General features: G+C 35.3%; 2 protein-coding genes across 3 annotated transcripts in view; one reads left to right on the plus strand and one right to left on the minus strand.

Annotated features, from left to right (window-relative positions):
- Positions 1 to 165: 165 nt before the first annotated feature.
- Positions 166 to 6,007, minus strand: pdcl (phosducin-like). Of its 2 annotated transcripts, XM_079847703.1 has the most exons (5): positions 5,902 to 6,007; positions 4,379 to 4,562; positions 4,032 to 4,213; positions 2,611 to 2,889; positions 166 to 1,705 (listed from the first exon to the last, which is right to left on the minus strand). In XM_079847703.1, exons 2-5 carry the CDS (start codon positions 4,551 to 4,553, stop codon positions 1,421 to 1,423), a joined length of 921 nt encoding a protein of 306 aa, XP_079703829.1. In that variant the 5' UTR covers positions 4,554 to 4,562; positions 5,902 to 6,007; the 3' UTR covers positions 166 to 1,420. The 2 variants fall into 2 exon arrangements, with proteins under 2 accessions (XP_079703829.1, XP_079703828.1); XM_079847702.1 differs by lacking the exon at positions 5,902 to 6,007 and having other exon boundaries at positions 208 to 1,705; positions 4,379 to 4,591.
- A 7,778-nt stretch (positions 6,008 to 13,785) lies between these two features.
- The window catches only part of LOC307144718 (long neurotoxin MS2-like), a 48,550-nt gene continuing 43,022 nt past the window's right edge, over positions 13,786 to 19,313 (plus strand). The window contains exon 1 of the transcript XR_013818824.1: positions 13,786 to 13,830. The gene's annotated coding sequence lies outside the window, so the exon portion shown is untranslated. The remainder of the gene's footprint in view (positions 13,831 to 19,313) is intronic.

The raw sequence follows: 19,313 nt of genomic DNA on the forward strand, positions 1-19,313 counted from the left end.
CTGACTTCAATACTGTTTTCTTTTCCTACCATGGAAATCAGTTTGTGCCGTCAACTGTCTGGTTACCAACATTCTTCGAAATATCTTCTTTTGTGCTCAACAGAAGAAAGAAACTCAGGTTTGGAACAACTTGAGGGTGAGTAAGTGATGACAAAATTTGTATTTATGGGTGAACTGTCCCTTTAATATTGCACAATAAACAAAGTGGGCAAGCGGTTCAAAGTTTATTCTCTCAGATGCAAACACAACTAATTAGACATATTTCTCGAAAACAAGTTCTATACTGTCAAAACACCAGGTTTTATTTCTGCCATCCATACAGCTTCACAAACTTTCCTCAATCTTTTTTAGATTACTTCATCAAAATAAAGACATTGGATTTTTATTCAAACTGTTATATAATATACTGAGTAAATGACTCGAAATTCTGTTAAATGTCCCTCTATGAAATCTTCCAAATAAAGGTGAATTTATTAAATGTAAGTAAAATACCAGTTCTGTGGGTGGTCTCATATAAATTCATTACACGGTTCTTCATCATTTGTGCAATCTTTGTTTAATTCCGTTTCTATAACTGAATTGGTATTTAACAAGCATGATCAGACATGAGTAAGTTTCTAAATTGGTGTTTTGCTTTTAACATTATACTCATACATTTATTTATATTTTACCATATAATAATAAAACAAGTTAGAAATGCCCTTAAGGTTTTACACAATCTGAAATATTTTAAAAACCTTGCAGGGACTGCAACAGCTTTTTTTTTACATAACTATTATTAAAAATATACATTACACAAACTAATTTAAGCAGCAGAAAACATGAGCTTTGCATTAAATACCACCAGAAAGAAAGCATGTACAGAAAATATAAAAGTGTTTCATCCAATTTTTGAGAAAGAATGCACACATATTAAAGTAACCACAAGACAAGGTCCATTTAGAATCTTTTTTTAATTTTTGCATTTGTCTTGATGGATATGTTTACAAAATGTATAAAACTAACAGAGGATAAAGCAAACTAAGATATCCGAAAACGCACAAATAAACAAACACATAATTCTAAAACTATAATAAATAGTGAAACATCAAAGCAGGATTCTATGAAGGGTTTTGCATTTTTGTTTGCATAAAGAAACACTCCTGATTTTGGAAGTGTCTGAAATTACACACACACACATACCTACGTCTAATGATATCCACTGTCTTGGTCCAGTAATCATGATCTGTGAATGGATCTCTCATATCAGGCGTAACGTTTGTACAGAGATCCTGTGTTTACAGTAGTGTATCTTGAGCTGCAACCGCTGATTTTGGTCACTATATTGGGCCTGAATCATTATGTGAACGCAAACAAGAGTGTGTATTCTTCTGTATCTATGTGTTGGTGTGCATGTATGCAGACATTTGTATGTACGCATTTAGTCTATGTCCAGGTCGCTGTCTGAATCGGTAGGGTGAGTGACAGCGGCATTTCGAATAGACGAGTGTGAGTTTGGCTGGGAGTATTTCTCTGGAAGAAGGCCGAATTCCTGCAGCAGAGCTTCGACGTCTGTGGCGTAGAAATCATCTCCGAGCTGATCGGACACACGCACCAGATTCCCCACCAGCTCGCCTCCGCGGTACAGCAGCAGCGCCGGCAGAGCCGAACTGCGGAAGAGAGCGCTGGTGCCGACCGCAGAGCCACGCACACGGCAGAACTTCACCTGCGGGTCACACACAGGAACAGAGATGAGCACAAACCTTTCTCATGCATACCATAATCACTGACATATGGAATATTTTCCAGTTTAGTTCTGTTCTGTTCCTCATACAAAACCATCAAATGACTCATTTAAATGTAGCTAAGCAGTGTTATTTTAGTATCATTGAGACACTATTAGGTTGTTACTTTTATTAATTTATATTAATTATATTTACATAATTAATTACATAATTAATTTAGTTATTCATTTTATTAAAATTTTGAATGTTTTTTATTTTTCCACTTTGATTTTACTAAGTCATTTTGTTGTGTTTTATTCATTTTTATTTCAGTTTTAGCTTTTTGGTACACCGTTTATAAAAATAAAAATTAGAAATATTGAAATAATGAGAAACTAGCTGAAATTTAAGTTTACGTTTATATATATATGTATTATTTCAGCAACCATTTAATTAACAAAAATCTATTTTTAAATTTATATATCTTTTTTCTTTTTTTAGCTTTAATTAACTACAATAACCCTAAATAAAAGTCATTTTATCTGCTTTTTTGGGGCAGCTCTTTCTCAAGCTTGACAGTCTTTATTGCCAGTTACTTTCAATTATATGGAAAAAAAGCAGGTATAGATATTCAGTTAAAAATCTCCTTTTGTATTTCATCGAAGAAAAAGTCATTTGGGTTTGAAAAAACATGAGGGTGAATAAATGATAAATCACTTTAATACTAAAGAGTATTACAACAAATAATAATGATAATAGTACTAATCAATATTATTGTTAATAATAATAATAAAATATTATTCTTGTTAAATATTCAATTGCTAAACTGACCAGCATTAAACATATATGATAAACATCATAAAACATTAAGACAAATGAAAGATGAAACAATCTCTTCATGTGTTACCATTGGGTACTGCAGTGCCAGGCAGAGCAGGCTGCCATCCATGGCCTGGCAGGCGGGCACCTCTGGCTCATAGATGTGGACCAGCACCAGAGTGTTCTTGCCCTCCTCGTCGACAGCGCGCAGGAACTCCTCCCCCGACGAGATGTCAACGACCTTTTCAAAGCGCCGCCCTCCACACAGCTGTCGCCGCAACGCCTCCATGCGCTGCAGACGATACTGCTGGAGGAAGGCCTCATCATCATCATCCTCCTCCTCTTCTTCATCCACACGGAGGTTCATCTGAAGACAGAAGAAAAGTAAAAAAGGAGGATGAATTTTGCTGCTGACATTCAGCACAGATCCTCAGCAAAGAACCCAAGAACCAGACAAGTCCTCCGCACAGACCTATGACCAGCTTCGCCTGTGTGTGATGAATCTGATCTTCAAGCTAAAGGAACTGAATGAAATATTTGAATGCTACGATTCACAATCTGATTTCTGACGTGAGATGCAGCCTGAAACATCTGCACTGACACTATTGGATGAGAACTGAACTGAGCTGGACGAGGAATGAGGATATCACTGTTTTCTGCAACATTGCTTCATAGAGGAAATTAACCAATTTAATAATTGATGATCTTTACAACGGAACTTAGTGCTATTGTGAATTCCCAAAGGCTGTGATTCAATGAAATAAATATATGACCTGCGGGTTTAATACGTGCGTTTTAATTATTTACATGCATGTAGGTTACAGGTGACTCCGTTCAAATGCTGCTCCACACGAACTGTTGTCATTCACATGCGTGGAGCATCTCAAACTCTATCTCTGCATATGCTGTGAGTTTGGGTTGCTAATAACGTTCATCTGGGAACGCAATGTGCACCATTTCTTCAGATTTGTAATGTAAATTATTTATAAACCTATGCCAACAATGGAGAATACATCAGTTTGTTTCTAAATATGCTAACTGTGCATCAAGATTTCAAAATAAAAGTTTTAACCCTCACTCAGAGTTTGCATGTTTTGATGTCCACATATTTTTATTCAAGAAATTGCAGTGGCTGTAGCAGTTCTATCGTAAAGAAGTGGCCAACTATTAAAGATTAAGTGGACATTTGAATTAAATTTACATTTATGTAAATAAATATGAATTTACATAGTGGACATAAGATGATTGTTTATATTATGTACATTATGTATTTTAACAGTGTTGTTCAATAAAACCATATGATCACTTGCTTTTGATACTTTATTTGTAACAAATATTATTGCCTCATTATTATATATGTATTTTAAATTATTTTAAAGGCTTAGGTCTATTTTTAATACCACAAAAAAATATATCTGATTACTCGATTAATCATCAAAATAAATCACCCGATTACTCGATTTTCAAAATAATCGTTATTTGAAAGCCCTGGTATAGAGTGATTCTCACTTTGCCAGCGATCTTATCCTGCAGGTCCTTCTCTTTCTGTCTGTCGGCCTCTTCCTCCAGATGCGACTTGCAGGTCATGCTGAGTTTCTTGATGAGCCGCTCCATCTCTTTCTGCTGCTCCACGCGCTGCTCGTTCTCCAGCTGCTTGTATTTACGCCAGTCATTGATCACACCCTTCGGCCCTGTGGGAGAAACACACACACACTGAGTCAGATGTCTCAACAGTCTTTACTGATGTGTTGGTGATGAACGTGGAGGCAGCATCATTTACTTTCAAGTGAATAAAAATGAGGCTGTTGGGAATAGAAGTACAAATTGAAAAGAACACATTTCAGGTTTAAGCGTACCGGTGTTGACCGAGCTGCCATCTGCACTGTAGTCGAGTTCCACATCCAGCACCTCCTGGTCACGGATGGTTTTGGATGCGTTCTCCTCTTCCTCGTGGTCGCTCTCTTCATCTTCACTGCTGCTGTAGTAATACTGCAGCTTTTCTCCTAGAATCTTATCATCCAGCGTCGTCATGACTACACACTGAGACAAAGGTGAGAGACACACACAGTTGGAGAGACACACACACTGAGAAGGGTTAAAACTAGAAGTTTCATATGACATTAAGAAGCATCAAAACCAGCAGTTTAGCCGGGGTTTTTTTTTGTTGTTGTTGTTTTTCCAGGTAAGCAGAGAGCACAGACACATTCCCATGACACAACATAGACTCTAAATAATTAAAGGTAACACTTTACAAGATTTAAATGATTAACATTAGTTAATGCATATTAGGTATCATGAACAATAAACAACATTTTTGATCTACATCATTTTTTAATCTAGGTTCATATTATTTTATAAATAATACACTCATGTTTAAGTTGTAAACATGTATAAATTAACTTTAGTACATGCATTAATTCTACTTGAAATGTTAAGTACATTAGTATATGAAGAAATGAACATTAATGTAATACATTCTGTAAAAGTATTGTTAATAGTACAAATACTACAATTGCATATTTTTGTTAAAATTAAATGTACAATAGAATGCAATAAATACAACATCAGTCTAATATAAAATGCAAGTATATTAGTTTAAAAATATGTTCTAAAAATACATTTACAATTAGTGTGTGTGTGTGTGTTAGTATTAGGATGTTTTCATGTCATATTTGTTTACAAAATCTGGTTTCGCTTCTCTCGTGCTTCTGGATTACTTGACCTTTTCTGGATCACATTTGAACAATACAATTACACAAATTGAACACAATTTTATTTATACACTAACACTATCCTTTTGCTGCCCATCAAGTGTTGGATATTCCTTCAAGAAATGAAAATCTAGTTCAAAATAACCTCACGAGGGAAACAGACTGGAGCTGGCGAGAAATCCAATTAGCCCTCATCCCCTCTGGAGCTCATATCTAGGACTAATGGCTTTAAAACATATTTTTAACATGTAATAACTTCCATGTTAATGCATACAATCATAAATTATATGTCGTAAGAAATATGCATACATTTATCCCGTCTAAAAAAGTAAACAGATATTAGCTAATCTGTCAAACATGACCTGCTACCTTGATATATACATCAGATTATGTTTGAGAAACATAAAACTATCTAAATGAGTATTCAATACCATTCACTCACAGGGCTTCTGATTTGTCAATTAAAAGTTGACCAAAAACTAGATTATAAAAATGAGATTTTCTATGAATGTTTGTTAGCATGATATGTTACCATGCTAGTATACTAGCTAGTCGGTTAACGTAACACAACACGGTACTACTGATAAAATGAAGTATATGTATTATAAATAAGAGGTGTTTTATGATTACTAAATCATTTATAATCTGGGAACCCGATTGAATCTTACCAAAATCCGGCTTCTTTTTCGTTGCTAATCGCTGAAAGCAGTCACTTCAGATTCTACACTGGCTCTACAGCGCAAGCACACGTACTGACCAATCACAGTGCAGAAGAGATGACTGACATGAGTATACGCCAATGAGAGCTTCAAGCGATTGACAGAAGGCGTTTCAAATGTTTTTTTCATCCTTTTGTTTTCAGTTTTCAACCTTTTGTTTTCAACCAACCATCTCCTTCTCTCTCTCTCTCTCTCTCTCTCTCTCTCTCTCTCTCTCTCTCTCTCTCTCTCTCTCTCTCTCTCTATTTATCAACAAAAATTAACGCATTTTAAAATTAAACGCATTTTTTTCAGTATTTCTTATAACAATCTTCATTGAGTTGTTAGAAAAACTTAAATTGTTTCATAAATACCAGTTATTTAGTTAGTTACAAAAAAAAAAAAAAAAAAAAAAAAAAAAAAAAAAAAAATCAACATCATTGAGTTGGAACCATTTAATTTGATATATTTTGGTTTAAATAAACAGCCAGCAAAGCATTAGTCTAGATGGAAATAGGGGTCCACGCGCACCCCCCGGCTTTTTTTATGCCACCTGATTTTTTTAAATCCTTAAAGTGTCTATTTTCAGAATCTGCCAGGTACCAAGCTGAAATAATGTCCCAAAGGCTTCATTTTTAACCCTTTGCTGCACCCGACCGGAACCCGTAAAATCAAAAAATTATATAGAAAGTGGCATAACATTTTAAGTAAACAACATACAGAAACAAATTAACACATTTTCCCATACAATTCTGACCCCAGGAATTTAATGGAATGGTTATTTTTGACATTTGACAACATATTGACCCTATTTCTGGACAAAAATAGCAAAAAATGGCCAAATATGTGTAGAGGATGAACTATATTTTCGTTTTCTCAAGCGCATAGGGTGATTTTTTTTTCACAACCTGTTATTTCTTTATCATTCAAGTGTCTATTTTAAGATTAAATTGGGTACCAAGCTGAAATAATGTCCAAAATGCTTTATTTTTAACCCTTTGCACCAAACCCGAAAAATCTAATGTGATATAAAATGCCATAACTTTTGATGTAAACAACTCACAGAGACAAATGGACACATTTTTCCATACAATTCTGACCCAGGGAAATTTTTATTTGTTATATTTTACAACATCTTGACCATCTATGGTCAAAAACAGCAAAAAAAAAGCTCATTTGACAACGTTTTTATTATATTAATAGCAGCCTGAAATGGGGTTTATTTGAACCTTTTACTGCACCTATCCTGAACCTGAAGAAATTTAAAATAGCTTTACATTTGAAGTAAACAAAACAAAGCAAATTAACTTTAAAAAAAAAAAAAAACTACAGAAAAAATTCCAAAAAGGTCCAAAAGGTTGACTAACTGCCAGTTTGGGAATGTTGGGGCTTTGCAGTTGGCAGTTGGTGGCTGTCGGTTGGTACCTGCAGATCGTCATCTTCCACTGCTCTCTCTTTTGGAACAATTTCACTAAGTATTTGAAACTATAATTATGATATACCTTTGTAGTCATAACTTAAAGTAATTTTTCAACAGTTTTTACTATAATCACAGGCTTTCGGAAAGCAAGAAGCTGTCATATCTACACAGTATCCGAGATATGAGACTCTGTGAAGCAGCCAGTTCACCATACCACATGATGGATATTTATGAACAGATTCCATTAACATTAGAGGACTAACTTTCTAATTACTAGTAATGTGAACATCATTGAGTTGGAACCATTTAATTTGATATACTGTATATCAGTTCAAATAAACAGCTAGCATAGCATGTGTTAAATCTAACTTAATTAGCATGTACATTTCATGAACCATGTAAGATATTTGTCACTGTGTTGATTTTTATGTGGTTGGTGTAGAGTTCTCCTTCATGTAAAACCCCAGCCCACAATGAGCATTACTCAGAAACAGAACCCAGGACTAAAAGAAGAAAAACAAAACCAAATAGGTGACATTTTCATTTCAGAAGACCAGTCATGCTATTTGTATACTTAGAAAGTGCATCCTAACCCACAATCCAAGCCACCAATATATGAAGAGCTCCTATAAATGCATGCATTAAATGCACAAATATATATGCTTCTTCTTAATCTGTTTTGTAACATTATGGCCATAAATCAAAACTGTTCACATTAACATATGCAGAAGAGGCATACAAGAAGCATCATGTTTGTCCTACTTACACACCACACACACCACACGCACACGCATGCATGCACGCACGCACGCACGCACACACACACACACACACACACACACACCTGCACTGTGACACACAACACACTGGTGTTTCTCTTCTCTTCTTGCAAGTAACAGTCTTGCAAAATAGTTCTCTGCATAGACTGACTAACATATATGTTGCATATAGCAACAAAAACACAACAGCACATCCCTCACATCTACGGTACTAATGACCATATTTGCCATACTAGAGCAGTTTCTTAGTCTTCTGATAAAACACGTTCTCTCCCTGCTCTAGGCAGTCGTCTCTCAGTTCTGTTGAAATAACAAATGTAAGAACTTAAGTAATTGGCTACAAATAAGTATGACAATTACAAGTTTGAGGGTGTACAACATGTGCTACAGTATGTACTGTACACAGAAAAGTGAAAGTTTCCTCATCTAAAGTATTGCTACTGTGTGCTGTAATTATACTGTGTGTGTAAATAGTATAAAACCCTGTAGATGAGCCTGTAGACCAACTTCCCTGGTCATTCCTGCAGAAGAACATGGTCAACTATAGTGCTTTGTATTTCATCAGGAACAAATGTCCTTTGACCCTATCCCCTTTATTTTTATTTTCCTGTCCTCTTCCTCTTTGTCTCCCACCAGAATCCATTTTCCAAAGCACATAATTCCCCATGGCCCTATATTATCCTGTGATTCTGATTGGTGTGTCGTCCATTTTGTCACTTAATGTTTACACATGGACAAATGTGTGCTATTTGAGTTCAGTGAGACACTTGAGGTAATTATATGTGTTTTCTGAATGAGAACATGGTTAAACTTGGAATGTGTGTGAAAACAGGTGATACAGTATGTGTTAAACCTTTTGAAAACATTTCTTTGTTTCTAGAAATGACCGAATGGTTTGGGAAATCGGGCCAACTGAACCAGTAGTGTGTTAGCAATTGAGAAAAACTGTAAGTTGTATAATACATTATATTGCATGTTAGATTTACGAGTGGTCTGAGGCTTTCATTTATTAACTGATTTGAATTAATTCATTTATTAAGAATGCTTTTACACACATGTATAATAATTAGTTTGTCCATAAAGAAGAAGTACTGTATCTCAATCAGTTCTGTGTTTAGAAATCAGGCCCAAATTCTTCACATTGCAGTGTCAGTGTGAACCATGATGCAATTTTATGCTTGTCATTATTAACATATTGGCTTTAGCAGACCTATTCAGTCCAAGGTTATTTTCTCATGAAGATCCTCCTCTTTTGATAAACTATAAATGGGTGCTGAAACAGACACATTATTTCACTCATCTCCTGATCAAAGATGGATCTGCAACTCTCAGTTTTTCTTCTCTTCTTTCTTTTCACTGCAGGTACAAATAGTGTTTGTGATGTTCTTCTTTATTACAAATACAGATCACTTATGTCTCTCACTGTCTCTTTTTTTATTACTAAAGGACACTCTCTCGACTGTTATGAGTGTGGAAGTCCAATGGCGAATTGTGCAGATCAAAAAGTTCAAACATGTCCCAGTGGATCTTCCAAGTGCATGAGTTCAGTGTCGGTATCATCAGTTGGTAAGTCCGGTGTGATTTATTGAAATGTACTGTTATATTTGACTGCTAGAGTTTACCGTTTCAATCAAAGAATGTTCCAGATCTGTGCTATTTATTTTCACTCAGATTTTTATGCTAACAATACAATTCGCATTTTAAAAAAGTTTTCTTTTCTCTTCTGCTTTGCAGCTGTGAGATGATGCCTGTTTTAACTCTCACTGCTTCTTTATTTTGACGTATTTATAAATACATTATTCATCAAAATGAGGTGTAGTTGTGATATTTTTTGTATAATTCATGCTTTTTTTTAGGTGACAATAGTTCTGTGAAGAAGGGTAAAAGTTGTGCTGTTGACTGTCACAGTGGGTCCATAAACACGGGCAATATAAACACACTTTCTGTGTGCTGTGACACTGACGACTGTAACGTCCAAGATGCTCCAGGTATTGTACTTTAATGATCATGTGCTAACGGCTCTCTTCTTTAAAGTCAACACTCATTTTACTTTACAAAGGACATTCAATAAGGCAAATAAAATGCTGGGTGTGTTGATTGAACAGAGCCGCTAAAGAAGTGTTATTTCATTAGATATATTTTGTAAAGAATACCAGTTTTCCTCCTGTAGATCCCAGGTCTATTGCCTCCAATGGAAAGACATGTTACTCTTGTGATGGACAGAGCTGCTTGAACATAATGAGCTGTTCAGGGACTGAAGATCGGTGCATTACAGCAACAGGTGAGAATCTGCTAAAGGACGAAGATTAAAGTTATTTTTGTCTCTCCATCATCTTTTTTAAACATATGATGCAGACTTATTGCCAGCTAGACTGAATCAACCTTCGTTTTCTTTCTTTCCATCAGGGACTTCCAAAGACAAGTTGAGGGTTGCAAAAGGCTGTGCCTCTAAATCAATTTGTGATGCCACCACAACAACAGTTAGTAAAGTTGCAGTTATCACATGTTGTGAGGGGAACCTGTGTAACGGGGCTCAGAGTGTCACCCAGAGCTTCCTGTTCCTCTGCTGTTCTCTGCTCTCCTACTTCATGATGCACTGAATACAGCAGATCTTCACATTCTACAATCAGACACTCTTTACTGAATATATTATCTTGTGTTCTCATACTATCTTTAGTGTTGTGAAGTATACTGGATGTTTTATGAAATAAAATATTATATCACCTTGTTTCTTGTTTGTTTTGAAAGATACTGAGAACTGCAATAACAAGGTGATTATATAAAAAAAGGTGATCAAATATGATAATAAAAAAAAACCATCTGTTTAGTTTTTCATAAGTTGGTAATTGTCATGTAACGTGGTATAGATATTAGAAACTTGCACGACGAGGAATAATTCTAAGAAAACAGACTTGAATCACAAACACTCAGGAATCAGGAGAAACAGGAGAAAACCACTCAAACATTAACGAGAATGGACAAAGACTGAGGGTTAAATACAGAGCAGACAAAGGAATTTAATTAGTAAATTAACAGGGCACAGGTGAATGACATAATTAAACAGACTAAAAGGTCACAGGACTACACCAAAAACACTATCAAACATAAGAGACAGACCATGTAACAGTAATACAATATTGCATTCCCAAAATCAGGATTTTTCTGTTCACATGTAGTAGATCACAAAGATATGATGATGAGGAGGAATATAACTTCATAAATACTTTTGTCTATCATTTCACCTTACAAATAAAATTTAAATTTTTGCATACAAATTTGTTTGATTGTTGATTATTAGATCTGAAAATAAATAGCAACTGAATTTGATAGTTTGCGCTCTACTGTTCATTTTAACCTATACATTGATGAGCCTAAATATTATCACATGTGAAGCCAATATCGTTAACCATCTGCTAACAAGGCCACATGTTAAGGTCTGGGTAGTTTAGATTGTAAGCAAACAATCAGTTATCATAATCAATGTATTGGATGCAGGAGAAATGGGCAGAAGGGACTTTGGCAAAGTGACAGGGTCAGAGTATCTCTGTAAAAGGAGGGGGCGTGTTGCTCCTCTTCAGCATTGGTGAAAATGTATCAACAGTGGGTCCGAGGACGGACAAACCACAATCCGGCAACAGGGTGTTGGGTGACCAAGGCTCATCAGTGCATGAGGGCAACAAAGGCTATCCTGTCTGGTCTGAGACGGTGGCACGAGTCGTTTTGGGAGGAATGTGTCACAACACACGTATGGGGCTTTGTAGCCGCAGCAATGGACTCCGTCAACCGAAAGGGAAAGTGCCAACACTGGGCACGCAAGAGTCGGACCTGGACCTTGGAGTAGTGGAAGAAGGCCTCCTGGTCCGATGAGTTTACTTTTACATCACATGGACGCCCGTGTACGTGAGCACCTTTTACCTGGGGAAGTGATGGCACCAGGATCACTGGGGTACGATGACGAGCCGGTGGAGGGAGTGTGATGATCTCGCCAGTGTTATGCTGGGAAACTCTGGGTCCAGCCATTCATGTGGACTTAAATTTGACATGTGCCACCTACCTAAACATTGTTACACCCCTTCATGACAATGGAGTTCCCTGGTGGACGTGGCCTCTTTCAGCAGGATAATACACACACATTGTTCAGGAATGGTTTGAAGAACATGATGAAGAGTTCAAGGTGTCGTCCTGGCCTCCAAATTACCCAGATCTCAATTGATCATCTGTGGGATGTGCTGTACCAACAAGTTCGATCCATGGCGGCTCCTCACAACCTACAGGACTCGAAGGATCTGCTGCTCTTGATGCCAGAGACCACAGGCCACTTTCAGGGCTCTTGAAGAGTACATGCCTCAGCAGGTCAGCACTATTTTGGCAGCATGCGGGGGACCAATAGTATATTAGGCAGGCTGCCACAATTGCTGCGACCCAATTTGCCTACTTATACTATGCCCTAAAAGTATGTCTTTTTTTGTGGGGAAAAAAGTGAAGAAAAAACCACTTTTGCATGTGTAGCAGAATAGTTTGCATCAATTGCATCATTTTTTTCATAACAAACTACATTGAGAACTTGTGGCTTAAATAAAAATTTTCCTCCAAAAAAATGAATTGTTAACTAATTTCAGCAAAACTGAGTGGTGGAACTGAAACCAATTAATCTTATATATTTAGATTCAAATCCACAGCTAGTATGCTAAATATAACTTACTTAACATAAAAAAACCCACTTTAGTGCATCATTTCACTTAATTTAGAGTAAGTCATCATGAAGTCACTCACACCCTAACCATCAGCTCTACTCTTCAGCACAGTGATAACCACAAAGTCCAACACAGAAACAGAAGCTCTTTAAGACGTCAAACAACAGCATGAAACACTAACAGGTCTTTCCTTTTTAATTTGATATATTTCAGTTCAAATAAACAGCTAGCATAGCATGTGTTAAATCTAACTTAATTAGCATGTACATTTTTTGAACCATGTAAGATATTTGTCACTGTGTTGATTTTTAGAATTTCTGATCGGTGATTCTGATCCAGTTGATGTTATGATCAACAATAGACATTTTTTTTTAAAACATTAACATTACTATATTATTAACTCATAACTTGTTGTGGAAGAGAAAAGATCTCTGGAACGCTGTAGCATTAACTACAGAAATAGCCACACATGTAAATTGTGTACATTATTAAGTGTCCACATCTATCAGCCAGAAATCAGAAATGTCTATTAACCAGCCAGAAGAGCCTCACAATAACTTTATAACAACCAGCTACAAACAGCATTGAAACTTTTGTCTTGAGGAACTTTTCTAGTTTTCATTTAAAACAATTAACTTACATTACAATCATATATTAATTCAAACTGATCATTAGTTATTCTGGAGGAGAAACATTAAAGGAACCGTATGTAAGATTGTGGCCAAAACTGGTACTGCTATCACTTTCAAATTACTGTATGATTTCTTAATGTCTAGTGACATATCAGGGCCATTTTATGATTAATTGAAATACATTTCTTACATACGGTTCCTTTAACTGTGTGTGTTTGAGTTTGTCAAATTGTGTATGACTTCACAGTTTCCTTGTTAAACCCACCCATATCTGAACAGACATAAAAGGAACGGAAGCATTATTTCATTCTGTTCCTGATACATGATGTATCTGCGAGTGTCTGTTGTTCTTCTTTTCGTTTTTCTCACTGGAGGTAGAAGAAACAGCAAGTATTGAATGTATTATTTGGTACACTGAGGTCACTGAATGTCTCTCTCTGTCTTTAAGGCTATTCTCTCAGGTGTCACTCATGTATACCTAATTGGATGGGTTCCTGTGACGTGCAAGAGCCGGAGATATGTCCATACGGAGATTATAAATGTGGAAGCGGAACAGGCATAATATCAGTTGGTATGAAGTGGAAATTTACTGAAAGTGATAATATGAAGTAGAAGTATTATAGTTTAATCTCATCACATAATTGGCATTACTTGTCTATTGCAAGATGATCATGATTTCTGGAATTGTTTCTTTAGCCTATTATATAGGAATTTTGTCTTTTTTGCAGGTTCCACTGAGCTGACTGTCACATATAAAGGGTGTTTTATTCCATGTACACCAGGGAAACAAAAGTTATATGGAGTGTCAGTGTCTTTCCAGTGCTGTGACAATGATCTTTGCAATGCAGCAGGTATTGTGCTTTATTTGATATACATTTACATGTATTCAACTACAGTTGCCTTTTTCCACCATGATTATTATAATTCAAACACAAGTGATTGTTCAGAATGAGCACAACATCTAATTTCAGTAGATAAAAATAGCGTTAACCTAGAAAAGTGTGAAAAGAAGTTTTTTGGAATTTGTCAAGTGCTTTCTGAGAGTTTTTTTTATTGTTTATAGAAAACTGATGAAATTGATCAACAATAAACATGCCATTTTATTAACCACTTATTATAATTAATTATTATTATTACTAAATTATTAATTAATACTCATTTTTGTATCATGTTTATTAGATGGAATGTATAAGGGATGCTTCCTCCTGCTCTTCTCTCCTCTGCTCTTCTACTTCATGTTTCAGTGAATCCAGATTCTGCTCTTCAGATTCTTCAGCAAACACCAGCGAATATGATTCACATTCTGATGCATTGCTATACTTAATATTACTTAACTTAATAAAGCTTGTTTGTTCCTCTGCTGTTCTTTGTACCATGAATTAATGATCTTAATAAACAATAATAAAAAAAAAAAAATCAAAGAAATATACTGCATCCTCATTTTGAGAAAAAAAAAAAAAAAAAAAAAAAAATATTATTGTTATAGCCAAATAATTTGAGGAATCAAAATACAAACATTTCTTTCATACACAGAAAGCGAGATACTTAATTGTGTAAGTCAAATGCGTTTTTCGTTTCATTTCGTTTCAATGTGCTTTTGGTTGTTCAACTAGTAGGTTAACCAATCAAATGTTTGAAATGCTGGTAACACTTTATAATAACTGCACGCTATTAATCATTAGTTAAACATTAGTAAACAGTTCATCATTTATAAAGCATTAATAGACATTAATAATTAAGTTTATAAATACATTCATAAATGCTGTATTCTTGATTTAAAAGCATATATAATGTGTTTAATAATTGTATTTTCATACTTTATTAATGATCAATTTATCATTTCTAAATGAATGTAGCGCCCCCTACCTCTTTTTATAATAGATTAGTAAGGGGCAGCAGTGCACCAGGTTCAATAATCTAGTGCCCTAAGAGATGTTGTATTATGGGCCCCCCTGGAGTCACTGACTGAACTAATGTATATTAGAAAGTTACTCTCAATAAAATGGCTATTCTGCACCTTTACTGGCTCTTATGAAAACCTTTTGAGTAAAGAAAACATGTAGAATAAGTAGAAAAATGTAAAGGATTTACTTAAATTTCAAATAAAGGATTGGAAAGTGTGAAATGGATAAACAAAATAAAGCTTTGTAGTAGTTAAACAATCAAATAAATATCAAATTTGATACAAATTTAAGCTCAATGGGAAAGGTTACAGATTGAATTTCTGAAATGACCAAAATGTCAAATACACTGAATTAATTGAGGAAGTAACACTTTAAAATGAAAGTACCAAAATGGTCAGGGGATCTCTGGATAATCCGTAATTCGTTTGTAATTATAAAACGAAAATACCGTTTTTCTGTTTTTTTGTTTCAAAACGAAAAACCAAATAACCGTTTTTGGTGTCAGAATAAAAAAACGAAAAACCAATTAAAAACGGCCCGGTTTTCGTTTTTGGTGATCATTTTATCTTTATTCCTTTTTGAACAAAGAATGAAGAGAGTCTTTGAAAATCCGTGTATCATTCGTTCAATCGTTTTTTGATTTAATATTGAAAGTAGAAAAATGAGAAAACAGTTCCTTTTTCGATTTTTCATTTTTTCCAAAAAAACGAAAAACAAGAATTCAGCTTGATTTTTCGTTTTTCGTTCTGAGGTAGCAAAATTAATAAACAGCTGGAAAATTCGATTTCTACACGTGGGCGGGAATGAAACGCCCCTTTCCTCTGATTTGTCAGTCGAAGATCAAACTGTACCGTCATCAGCTCTTCCTCAGTTCTGCACTGCAGAATAAGAGTCCTCCGTTGTGTGGATTCTTAACGCGTTTATTGCAACTACATTTAATCTTTTTTTTCATCAAACAACCAGACTAACGAATGGTTCGACACAACACGTACTGGGAAATAAACTAGACAGAGCTTTCTTCTGTGTAGATATAAATTCACCTAACTTTATGATTTGCATCAGCTCGGTATGCAGGGTAAATGACGGCTCTTAGCCTAACATGGTCGCCCTCGATCGCCCAGTAATTTTTTTTTTTTTTTTATAATAAATGTAGATATAGATAATCAATATAATTAGTTGTAAATGAAATATTTTAACACTTTTAGAAAAAGAAAAGAATAATGCATTGACTAGGCTATATATAGCCTAAGCCTAGGCTATATTAACATAAACGCATGAACTGTCATTCAGACTGACTATCTAACAACCGGAGAACAGAGAACAACAGAGACATTAAAATACATACTCTTCTGAGTTTTATAATGTAGGCCTTATTGTGTTTTATTAAAATGTATTATTTTATATCTCAAAGATGTGCGCTTGTGCGCAGTGCGGGTCATGTTGAGAGGGAAACAAACGCATTTTATTATTAGCCTATTCAGAAAAAGACCGGTAAATAAAATTCAACATTAACATTATAAACACTATTAATAACATATAGGCTATTTCTATGCGTATTTTACTTCCCCTTACCATTACTTCCCATTTGACATTTGCCTATGTCAAATCCTTAAATGAATGGTATTCAGAAAACAACAAGAATAAAAAATAAGTAGCCACGTATAATAAAAATATAACCTAATAGCTTATAATAATAGCCTATTGTGTCCTTTATTATAAACAACATTTAGCCTATTTTAAACGCCAAGCCTAAACAAATTTAGGCTATTTGAATCGAAACCGAAACTGAAACTGTACCGACGTTGGTTTCGCGCATCTCGGTCCCACGTTTCCATATTTGCAATGCAAAATTTGGATGCTAACTAGTAATGTAAAGACGGCTTTAAACTTCAGTCGAGTCCCAATATACACGTATAGGCTAAATCATCATCTTCACAGCAAGGGAAATGAGTTTGGAATAACTGCAAGTAGGACTGTGCGGCATATTGTACAACAGACCAATTAAATTAAGCAGGATAACTTTTTATATATTTGGTTGACTGTGTTTTATTTTAATAATGAACAGGCTGCGATGTCAAGTTAGCAATGCCAGAAGTGAACTGATAATAGCCTATGTTGTGAGAGCGAGCGATGCGTCGGCGCCATCACTTGGATTTGTTGCTCAGCAGGGGAAATAACTTCGTTATTCGTTACTCTGTCATTCGAAACAGTAAACATTTATATTTTTATTTGTGTACATTCAAAATGACTACAAAATGTCATGCCTTTGAAAAATAAAGAAAACAACATGATTTCTACTTTAGTGCGTCTCAGTCTCCTTGAACATCTTTCTGGCGCACACCAAAAATGAACCAAAATATAGTGAATAGCCTTCGGACGCGCCTACTTTTCAAAGTCAACATTTAGATTATTTTAAGTAAAATGCATTATATAGGCACGTAGGAATAAAACACAGCGTGGTTCATGATAAAAAAATAAATAAAAAAATAAAAAACCTTTACAGTTCGGAAAATATGGAAATAGCAAACCCCTGGCACTTGAGAACTCTGGTCTACAAAGAAAGCCCCGTCTAAGTCTATTCCCCAGTACGGGTTGTGTCGAGCCATTCGTTAGTCTCGTTGATGGAAAACATGAGTTTCAATAAACGCGTTAAGAATCCACACAACGGAGGACTCTTATTCTGCAGTGCAGAACTGAGGAAGAGCTGATGACGGGACAGTTTGATCTTCGACTGACAAATCAGAGGAAAGGGGCGTTTCATTCCCGCCCACGTGTAGAAATCGAATTTTCCAGCTGTTTATTAATTTTGCTACCTCAGAACGAAAAACGAAAAATCAAGCTGAGTTCTTGTTTTTCGTTTTTTTGGAAAAAATGAAAAATCGAAAAAGGAACTGTTTTCTCATTTTTCTACTTTCAATATTAAATCAAAAAACGATTGAACGAATGATACACGGATTTTTGAACTTCAGTCAATTCGTTTTTCGTTTATAAACCAAAAACGGAAGTCACGTGGTCTATTCCATTTTTGGAAGCGAAAGTAACCGGTAACACTTTCAAAATAAAAGTAACTATAGTTAGCGAGGTGATTGTAAACTAAAACTGAACTAATATAACGTTTTTTAGTACAACTAAAGTAGCACTGGGTGTGAAAAAAACACTTTAGTTAACTGAAATAAAAATTAAAACTAATAAAATAATAACTCTGACTGATAGGGAGAATTAAACATTTGTAAGACCATTGGTGACCTGTAACTTCAGATTAAGACAATTGAACTCAACAGACAACAAGGGTTTGACCTTTTGACTTGTGTTTATATCAAAGAGAAGGCAAGCACTGCTACCAACAGAAGCTAATCACTGAGCGTGAAGGGTGTGCAGAACTTCACCTGCCTTCCAGCTCCTCTTTCTATGTCACTATAGCTGCTAAAAACTCTCAGCTTCCACCATCTACTGTTACCCCTTCTGTGTCAAAACAAAACTCTTCCAAAACAAATCTATAAAGTTGTATACTTTTTATTTTCCTTTGCATTTTTCTCCAGTGTAATATACTTATTATGTTAGTAAAGTAGATTAAATATTTTTTATGCAGCTTGTAGTTCTCATTAGTTATGTAGACCTACTTGTGTGTGAAACCTAGCCTTACTCAGTCAAAAATGATCTCTAGCTCTGGGACTTTCAGATCTTTTAGTGCTTTTTTGGGTTTAATTCTGTTTGATGAACCACCAGGGAAAGGCAGTGCTCTGTACTCTTGGTACTTGTGTAAAGTAAAATAAAAGTGAAGTTAAATCATTTAGTTTTTCTCCCTGGTATTTATTATCTATAACTTCAGTAAAGCAGATGTAAAACACTACAAGGGGAAAGTATTGCTCTCAGGAGGAGGCTGTATTGGCACAATGACATCCTGGCTCTGGCTAAATCTACATCTGTCCACTGCAGAGGCTATAACCACAACC

This window comes from Squalius cephalus (assembly GCF_949319135.1).
Source record: "Squalius cephalus genome assembly, chromosome: 17".
In the NCBI taxonomy this organism is placed as follows: domain Eukaryota; kingdom Metazoa; phylum Chordata; class Actinopteri; order Cypriniformes; family Leuciscidae; genus Squalius; species Squalius cephalus.

Coding starts and splice junctions, on each gene's coding strand:
- pdcl (XM_079847703.1), bottom strand. CDS start 4,553: ATGACGACGCTGGATGATAAGATTCTAGGAGAAAAGCTGCAGTATTAC. Junction 2,890..4,031: donor AGGATAAGATCGCTGGCAAA/GTGAGAATCACT, acceptor TTCTGTCTTCAG/ATGAACCTCCGTGTGGATGA. Junction 1,706..2,610: donor TGGCACTGCAGTACCCAATG/GTAACACATGAA, acceptor TGTGACCCGCAG/GTGAAGTTCTGCCGTGTGCG.